Genomic DNA, 10,343 nt, shown 5'->3' on the forward strand with positions numbered 1-10,343 from the left:
TGGCATCTTTCTTTGAGGTGGAATCTATTCCATGCTCCTTGAGAGCTCTGTTCCTCATTGCAACTTAGAAATGGTCTTACCTTCATCACATGCAAGCCTCATAAAACTTAGTTATATTCCCAGTCAAAATGTGGCCAGAATGATTAGGAATCCCTAATTCATTCTAAATGCCATGGGATTAAAGCATGTAACTGGCTCATATTTATATTGGGCAAAAAGAACTGAAGAGTTAACCGCCACTGTTGTGAAATTAGATGGGCCCTGAATAACATCTCAGGGAGGAAAGGAACAGCAAAAGAAAACCTGTTTATAAAATTCAACACATATCAAGCAAGGCCAGAGAAGACCAATGTGGAAGGATTAAAGTGAGGAAAACAAGACTCCACTGAAAAGTATGTCTCACGGACTTTAATGGAATGTGCCTCCAAGAGTGCTGAAGATAGAAGCTTATGTTGAAATCATAAGAACACTTACTTAGAACAAGTTTCCGTAAGTCTATGAGCCATACTTCTGAGTAAAAGGTAGGGTATATAGAGATGATTCAGGGCACTGTCACAAACATTGCAGGGGAATATTATCATCACAGACCGAAGTGAGTTCAGAGCATAATAATATTTTCAAGATAAACACTGTATTACTGGTCATGAGGATATCATACAGCAGCAAACACAGTGCAAGTGAAAATACTTAAGCCTGGAATTACTGCTAGATTTCTCACTGAATTACATACATGGAAATCTCACAAATCAAGTGCACAGAACTAAGACTGTGGCAGGAGGAATACTATGCAGCAGACTGCTGGCAGTAATATGGGTGACATGGATTAACCTACTAGTCATGTTTGGGTGTGAAAGATCCTGTCTCAGTGAAGAGGCCTTGAGTAGACAAGAGGAGCTATTCAGGGTCATACTAAAGGTCCAGCCAGCCAAGTATCCTGTTTCCAACAGTAACTAGATTTGGATGTCACAATATGTTTTAATGACCCAGGATACTAACAGAGAGTCTCTTCCCTCTGTTCTCCTCCAGCCATTGACAGTTTTACTGTAGATACTCTGATCTTCCATGAATGGGTGTATTTCCCCCCCCCCCCACTCAGTATTACTAGAGACTACTACTACATTCTGTGCAAGTAAGAGCCACAGGTTTGTACTAGCATAAAATATGTGCTTGCTTAAAAACTACTCAGCACTCTTCAGTTTTATTTAGTATTAAGTCAATGCACAAACCTCATTCCATATTCAATATTCTAATCTAGTTCTCTCTTTTTGACCATGGTTCTTATCAATTTAGCTTATGCTCAATATTCACTTCTGAAATATGAGGAAACTAACAGAGCCTAGGACTTGCTGATCGAAGGTCGGTGGTTCGAATCCCCGTGACGGGGTGAGCTCCCATTGCTTGGTCCCTGTTCCTGCTAACCTAGCAGTTCGAAAGGACGTCAAAGTGAAAGTAGATACATAGGTACCGCTCCGGTGGGAAGGTAAACAGTGTTTCCATGCGCTGCTCTGGTTCGCCAGAAGCGGCTTTGTCATGCTGGCCACATGACCCGGAGGCCAATAAAGCGAGATGAGCGCCGCAACCCCAGAGTCGGCCAGGACTGGACCTAATGATCAGGGGTCCCCTTACCTTTACCTAAGACTACACATAGTACTAAGTTGCATGTACATTGGAGAGTTATGTTAGTTTTACCAATTATTTTCCAATTCATTCTGAAGTTGTTAGCTTTTATTGTGGGTTTTTGTCAGTCGCAGTGCACCGAGCTGAAATTTTAAGCAATGACTTTCAGGTCTGTCTAAGTTCCTTTACTTACTAAGATTGTTCAAATACAACCAAACACCTATTTTCCAGAGGCAATCACAACCTGAATTTGTTGGAAGCTTTTGGAATGTTGGGAATGGCCTGCTCTTGAATCAGAATTTCAAAGCCAATTATATAAACTCAATGATCTGACTATGAACACAGAGTTAGGGTTGTTATACATATTTCTCTTTCCTTAAACTATGGCCAAAATATTGTGAAACCAATTTTAGCTGAATGATTATTGTGGACCACAGCACTATATTAGGCTCCTAATATAACTTATTTTTCTACATTATCTTAAATTCATTCTTTTTTGACACTAGGAAATTCCTTTTCCCCATCTTCTGCAACAGTGTTGAAACTAGGAGATGTGCTGACATAGTCAGTGCCATTTGGTCTCCATCTACCTTTATTTAGAATGCAAAATCTGAACAATCAAAGAAGGCTAGGAAGGAGATAACACAAACTGAACTGGATCTACATTGTCAAATGAGACCATCACCCTTCTCCACTAACAGTTCTATTTCTCTTATAATAAAATGCAAATTTACCCACACAAAGTTTACTACAAGTAAACATTTAATCAAAATGTGAAAGAAGGATGTACAAGAAAATAATTAAGTATGGTTAACAAGGTATTTGAGGATTTAAAGCTGGATATGGGAGAAGGAGGAGGACTGAACTGATTTCCACAGGATTTGGAAAAAGGTATTTGGAGGGCTGGGACAATGCTTCAACCAGGAACACTGGCCGATAAAAGTTAAGTAAGCATAGAAACATTTCATGAAATGTAATGATACCCAAGTAAGGTAGACTACAAGATTTATAGAAGATAAATACAAGATACTTCATCAGGCTCCTTATAGCAGTTCTGTGTAAATTATGTTCCATCTGATGGCATCCAGTTTGTCAACATTCTGTATGAAAAACTTCAAGTACAACCTCACACCCAGATCTTGAGTTCAAGGCAGGACAATGATAAGTGGGGGAGCCATTCAGGTAGGAATTAGTCCCAATGGTTTAAATTAATTGAGAAATTATGCAGAAGGTAATTTAGGCAAATAGTAAAAGGAGGCAGATGACAAGACCATCAGCATATGTGCTCTTAACTCAAAGTAGTCATACTGCCCCAACTTCCCTGTAATTTGGAATGATAGTAAGAAGCCTTCACAATGGTAAAACCAACAATGATACAGGATTCTCACAAGCCACATTGTTTCTACTCTTAATAGGTCCTTTTTTGTACTTCCAGCTTCTCCTTCAGATAGATGAATACGCTTCCTAGTGTGCTAAATGCCAAATGCGTTATTTATGCTATGGCCGCTGAACAGTATCCATCCTATAGTTTCAACAAGAGCTCAAAAAGAACTGAGAACAGAGTATCAACAAATGTATGCAAGCCTTAACAACAACACCTTCCTCTTCTTTCTGGATTTTCTGCAACCAGTCTTTTATCAAATTAACACAAAATGAAGTCTGTGAACTATAAAAGGATTACCCAGCTAACAATTTTGTGTTCTGCTAGCATCCAGGAAAAATAAAATAGCCTACCCAGACAACTGATGTAAAGCCTCTGATTTTTACAAAAAACTTTGTCAAATGTCTTAACGGGTTCAAGAAACCTCCTTTCTATTAAAACCATGGAACTTATTAGTTCCATATTAAGTTTAACACCAGATCATAATGTTGTTGTCCATTCACACACTTAGGAGAAGGCTATCATTTCTCAAGTGGACGAGTCATCTTTCAACCTCAGCTTTAAGAGGTCAAACTCAGAGCTGCTTGTTTACCACCTGAGAACATTTCAGTTTCTCTTTGAGAACGTAAACAGAACAGACAGTGCCATGTTTCTCATTCAACTTACTTTTACTCTAGTATAGTGATCATCTCACTGATTTTTTGCCACTGCAGGGACAAGGAACCTCCAGCTCATGGCCCTAATTAGGCCCAGAAGTCCTAATTTTGCCTGCAAGGCCATTTCCTCCAAACCATACCAATTTGTCCCACTTCTAACATCATATTTGATGTCAGGTAAAGGTATGGCTGCCATCACTTTGAAGTCCATTTGCAAGCAGCATGTATTGAAACTGTTTGCAAACGGATTTCAAAGGTGAGTCTCTTTCAAGTTGTCACCTTTCCGCATGACAGCCCCTGCACATATGTCACAAGTTGGCCTGCAGGGGTGGGTGGAGAAAGGAGTTCCCCACTTCTGGGTAACTGCCACATCCAATACAAGCCATGAAGGAAACAGGTATTTTGGTGCCCTTAATGTACCTGGTGGCTGCACCAGATGCTGTGGTTGCCTATGAAAAACCATGCAAAACTTGTTCCACTTTCTAGAACAGTAGCCATAGTAGTCTATCACTGCAAAGATGTCAGAATTCTGCAACTAGCACCAGGTGAAAAAGGCTGTAGGCAAAAGTTTGCCCTGCAGTAAACTCATTCTAAAGAGGTCACAGAAACAACATGAATTTGCAGCATGTGCCTTGGACTGCTCATTTCAATCACCTAAAATGATTTATGCTTACAGAGTTATGTGATGTACTTGCTCTCAGCTTGTGACATGTTGTGGTTTGAATTTTCATGGATTGATCTTATGCTGATGTACAGATAACCCCACCTTGTGATGGTGAATAAACGAGGTGGCCTTGGGGTCCTTCAGATCCATGGGTCTATAAAATTATGCTTCTTGAACATCTGGAATATCTTTCATCAAAGCCTTATACAAAGTTGTGAAAATACCCATTTAGTAATCCAATAATCAATTTGTCTTTTTTTTTGTTAAATCACATTTTGTTGCTCATAGCTATCTTGTATTTTGCCAAGACCCAAAGAGCTTCTCTTTCCTTCTTTACTGTACTTTTCAGCTAAGAACAAAGTATTTACTACATCCCAAGGATGTCACCTTTCACTGTACTTACTACCAAGGGTCATCTTCCACTGAACTACTACTGAGGTTTATGAAATCATCAACTTCTATCACAAAATAACTTCCTGATCCTTATCTGTACCGTCCACATCTAACAACATGTTATCAGTAAATACCATGGTATCAGTGAGCAACCACAGGAAGTGCCTATAGCATTGTAACCTTTCCATGTCCCCAGTGGCACTTTCAGTCAGTGTGTAAAAAACCTGAACCCCAAGTGTGAAAGGCAATGTAACTTCAAATAGCAAGCAAGCAAACAACCTACACAAATATTCTACCCATCCAAAATCCTGTATCTGGACATTCTGGGCAAATCAGAAAAAGTGAGACACCTATCCGCTCAGCCTCCTCAGCTGCAGAAACAACCAGTCCCACAACTTTTTATGCTCCTGAGCTATTAGTGCATCCTAACAAGGAAAGGAAGCCCCTATTCTTCTACCTAGTTTACAAGAGTCTGCAACATGTTATCCAATGGTCCTTTTCCAAAGGCTTCCATTCTAGAGGAGAGGAAAAGATTAATTCCACCATGGGTTTCTTAGTCTTCACTCACTTAGCACGACATAGTTATCTCACAGGTTTCAGTAATGCTACCTGTTACAGTACTGTATAGGCTAGACTAGGTGAAGAAAATACTCATGGCTTCACAATGGCAGCAGGGATTTTGCAAGAGCATAGGGCAGACTAGTATGAAATCAGGCATATGCTGAACTTAAATACTGCACAAATGTTGCCTACTAGTGACCATGCAGAAAAAATGCATAAAGTTCATCCAACATTCTTAGTTTCTTAAAAGTTGTGCTCACTCATAAATGAGTTAATATACTATGATTACACCTGAGATAGTACATGTCCCCACATTACTGCAGTAGTGAAAACAAGAAAACCTATTATTCAAAATCAGGGGCTAACAAATAATTGCCAGTGCTGTACAGATGCCACAAATTCATATCTCAACCTTACTTACAGGTTCAACTCAGGCACAGCTAGAGATGCAAGATATATAACCTGACATCCACATCAACAACTATGAACAATTTCTGAACCTACAGAAATCTGGGTCTCTTACTAATGTTCTATGAACCAATACAGGGGTTTTCAGAAACCAACTACAGATAAGCAGATTAAATATTTTTTGTATTTGTTTCTAAGAATTACATCATTTGTAAATAGCAACAGGTACCACAAATATGCATAGACGGAACTGCTCCAGGAAACCAAAGGAAATCTCAATTTACACAAAGTTGTGATTAACTGGACCCAAGTAAGCTGGCACATGGGGTCATAAAGCATTGAGGTCATAAAGACAGCACTGGTAAATGCAACTACCATCCAGATTACAGAATTAAACAAATTCCATCACAAGGTGTAGGTACGTATATGGAAAACAATTATATCCCATCAGTTTTATTTGTGAAACATCTACAGCTCAATCCTATATATGTTACAAAGAAGTTCCCCTGTGTTCCAATGGTTTGTGCTCATTGAAATTAGGGAGCAACCTTACTACACATAACAGCACTTATTTCAGAGCAAACATTAATATGATTGCGCTGATTATTTCTTTATAGATAGTATTAAATACCTGGCGTCAGCAACATCCTGGAGCAAGGGTTCTACAGGTTATCTGTATTGTCAACTTAAATCTCTTTTCCACTACCTGCTCTTACCATTCATAGCTGCTGCAAATGATATCATTGCAACTTATTACTGAAATTATGCATGATGGCATTTATGGTATTAGCATAAGAAACTGCGGCAGGGAGGGGGAGAGAGATAAGATTTTTTTTAAAAAAATAAAAGATACAAGTAACACACTATAATAATTAGTGCTGTGCCAAAGGTTACAAATACCATGTACTGATTTATCCTCACCTGGGAGGGGAAGATTGAGAACATAGGACACATTATGATGAGGGCAGTTTATGAAGGTTGTGTATTCTAGGTAACTTTCTCCAGAGAAAGGAAGACAACTCAAGTGTACTATTACACCACAATAGTTGAAATGCTCACAGCATGATTGTGGGCAGGGGGAGATATCCTTGTTTATGGGGCTATCCAAAAATACAACAAAAATATAAACATAAATTCACTTCCTGGAAGGAGTAAAATCCCCAAAGGGATCAACCCACATCTCATTTAAGCCAATGAAGTAAACTCTTTTAATTTTTAAGGCTGAGCTTTACCCAACAGGTATCTTGATGCAAGAAGCCCCGTATCAATCATGGTGCACAGTGGAGCAACATTTACCTACTTTAGTAATTTATGGTAATCCTAGCTCACCTGAAGTTAAAAGGGCTCATCATTTTAACCACCTTGTACATGTATAAATTAGTATAGATTAATTTCATCTAGATTTTTTTTTAAAAAAACCCCACCCCCTCAATACACATATATGTTTGAGGTTAGCAGAACTCAGTGATTTTCTCATCCAGAGGCATTTGCACATCAGAAATGCCCAAGAGATTTGGGGTGGAGGGCGAGGAGAGCACCTTAAAGACTACTGGATTTACTGGAGCCTAAGCTTCAGTGGTTTTAATATTTAATACCAATCGAATATCTGATACCGTTATATTGCTATCACAATAATGAGCATTTGATATCGCTATTAGATTGGCACAGAAATCTTTTTTCTTTTTTTTTTTTTGAGCCCAACGACGAAGTAAAATAATACACTGAAAAGGCTCCACAAGCCTGGAAACAGTGTGTGATGGTGCTTAATGTAATAAAGACTAACAAGGCTGCAAGAAAGAAAGACGAAGGGAAGGGGTGGGAGAGAAAAAAGATGGGTCTTGTCCATCCATGCACCACCACCAGCAGCAGCAACGATCAGAGAAGGAGGAGGATGTGGGAACTCAGTAAGGAAGGCCGGGCCTATCGGGGAGGAGAAGGCAGAAACGGGCGGCTGCGCTGCGGAGGGCTGAAGTTTTGGGGGAAGGAAGTGGGAGAAAAGGCGGCGGCGGCGGCGGAGAATCAGGGTGGGGTCGGGCGGCGGGGAGGGGATGAGGGCGGGGCGGGGCGGCCCGGCCGGGAGGACGAGCGGGGTCCCGCCCGAGGCGAGGCGAAGCCGGGGAAGAGCCGGCCAGGGGCGGGGCCTGACGAGAGAGGGAGAGAGTCCGGCTCCCTGGGAGAATCTGCCCGCCGCAGCCGGGATGAGCTGAGGAGAAAGGCGGGAAGGCTTGGACGGGTGGCGGTTGGGGGAGGGGGGGTCGGGGAGGAAGAGGAAGGCGCGACGGCGCCCGCCTTTCTCTCCCTCCCCTCCGTCCCTCCCTCCCCTCCTCTCTCCTTCCTCTCCCTGGGAAGGGCCCGGAGGGCGGTCGGATGGGGAGCGGCAGGCAGGCGGGCGGGTCTCTTACCTGAGGAGGCGGCTGCGGCCCGCGGCGTGTTTCAAAGCTGGGGCTGAGGAGGAGAAGCGCGCTGGGGGCGGGGCGCGGCAGGCGGGCGGGTTGCGCCCCCACCCCCAGCGCAAGGGGCGTACTCCGGCGGCTGCTCCGGCGCCGGGATTTCCCAGTAATGCAACAAAAAATGGCGACCACAACAAACCGCCTCCGTTGCCGCCGCCGAGCGCATGCGCCCCGCCGGCGTGGCCACGTGAGGCAGCGGGCCGGGAGGGGGAGGGGGAAGAAATGGACGCGCGCCCGCGCGCGCTCTTTCTCTCTCCAGGAGCGCGTGCCTCTTTCCTTTTCGACGCTCCTCCCTCCCAAACGGGTGTGCGCATGCGCAAGTGTCTGCGGGCCGCCGTGTGTGAGTGTGTGTCTATAACGCTCCTTCCCTCCACCCCACCCCGCGCCTCACTCACGTCCCTTTCCAGAATGGCAGCCGCGAAGCTTAGAGCCGTTCTCTCGCTCTACGTGACACAGAATGAGAGGGTAGAATTCTGGACCGTACCACTGCAGATTGAAAGGAAGGGGGTTGGTGTGGGTGCTCCCTATCGTTTCGTACAGCGGCGCAGTTAGGTAATGCTAAGGCTTCTGGGCGCAGTGGTCTTTATACATCCCTCCACTCCTCTTTAGATGGCAGTGTGGATTACAGTACTCCAAAAAACGTAGCAAGACAGTCCATCTGTATTTGGGGACCGTCCTCATTTTTACTGAGGGGTGCCCTAGATTTGTGCCCCAAAGCCTAGCACCCGTTGAATGCTTTCCCAGAGGATAGTGGAGGGGAAGACTTAAGAGCAGAACAAAAGGGCAATTTGAAACCTTTCTCCCCTAGTCCTTAGTGATATTTGGCCGTGGTAGAGCACCTGCTTTGAATGCAGAAGGCCCTGTGTGCAGTCCTTCCGCAGGCAGGGCTGGGGAAGCCTCTTAAGTTCCTTACGTTCACCTTCTGCATACCAGAGCAGTGTGCTGACATCACCTTGGTGGCATAGAGATGGTACTGCCGATAGCAGTAATTTAAGGAGCACCAACGATAAAAAATATCAGGCATTTGGATTTGTAGGTCAGGGAAGCATTTGAAATGACACCCCCCTCTCAGTTGGGGATGCTAACTGCATGGTGCAGCGCTTAACAGTACTAATCCCGCTACATGTGGGAGAAGTCCTGTTACATGTGGGAGAAGCCTACAATGCAGCTCCTGTGATGGGAACTATCACTAGGTCAGGGGTCGGCAACCTGCGGCCCATGGGGGTCGTTTAGCCAGCCCATGAGCCGCCCCTGAACTGAGCCACCCGCTCAGCAAGTCCCTGTGCGCTGCACTAAACCGGCGTGGGGACTTGCTTTTGCGGTGCCGGAAATCACGCCTGCACAGACGCTGGGAATCACGGGCGCACTCGCTCATGTGCGATCCGGCCCATGACGGGATTTCCACTGGAATGAACCAGCCCAGGCAAGGTAAACCTTGCTGATCCCTGCTCTAGGTGCTATCCAGGCAGTACAGACTACAGGATGATGCTGTGATGCAACATTCCACAGCTCTGGAGAAGCTTCCATCATATCCAGTACTGGGATGCTAGTCTAGGCTTAACATGCATAGTAAATTTCTAAATGCCTCATAGAATTTCATGTTTGTCCCATATACGCCACCAAAAATATGTAATAATCCAGGATTTTTTAATGGGGCAGTGGTGCTGGTGTGTACTGAAACCATACCATCTGGGAGAAACATCTGCCACCCAGCCCAAGAGAAACTACAGAGTCATCCAATTTTTTTAACATCAAACACCATGAGGTGTCCCTTCCCCATGCCCATCTATATCTTGCCTTCAGGACAGAGACCCATCTGATTTCACTGAGCCTGGAAACAAACTTAAAGAGATGAGTACTTTGGTCATCTCAGGATGCCAGTATGTCTTTTTACAAGCATATGTATGCAAACTCAGATTTCTAGAGCTAACTCTCTGGTCAGTTTACATAATGAATGTTGGCCATTATATTGCCTTACAGTGCTGTCATATTTCTCTTCTCTGTCCACCCCACATCTTGCCAGCCTCCATTTTTCCTCTTACACCTAGTTGGGTTGTCTTCTTCAATTTAAAAACATATCCTAAACAACTTTTTTTAAATGGTGCTGATGTTGGGTGTGACCCATTTTAGGCTGTGAACTGCCTGTAACTCCCAAGCTATCACTTGAAGATGAAGAGTTCAGAAGTAGAACTCATCCTGGAATCCTAGAACTG

General features: G+C 43.6%; 2 protein-coding genes across 3 annotated transcripts in view; both read right to left on the reverse strand.

The window, feature by feature from the left end:
- The window catches only part of DYRK1B (dual specificity tyrosine phosphorylation regulated kinase 1B), a 32,753-nt gene extending 24,506 nt beyond the window's left edge, over positions 1-8,247 (reverse strand). The window contains exon 1 of one of the 2 annotated variants that reach the window (XM_081920623.1): positions 8,083-8,247. Coding sequence is in view for 1 of the 2 variants with exons in the window: in XM_081920622.1 (XP_081776748.1) it covers positions 81-102 (22 nt within the window). In the remaining variant the exon portion in view is untranslated. Of the gene's footprint in view, positions 1-80; positions 118-8,082 lie in introns of those variants that run through there. The other variant, XM_081920622.1, reaches the window with a different exon arrangement.
- Positions 1-10,343, reverse strand: part of IL20RB (interleukin 20 receptor subunit beta) — a 139,900-nt gene that overhangs the window by 92,165 nt on the left and 37,392 nt on the right. The window lies entirely within an intron of this gene.

Source organism: Podarcis melisellensis (genome assembly GCF_964234715.1).
Source record: "Podarcis melisellensis genome assembly, chromosome: 8".
In the NCBI taxonomy this organism is placed as follows: Eukaryota; Metazoa; Chordata; class Lepidosauria; order Squamata; family Lacertidae; genus Podarcis; species Podarcis melisellensis.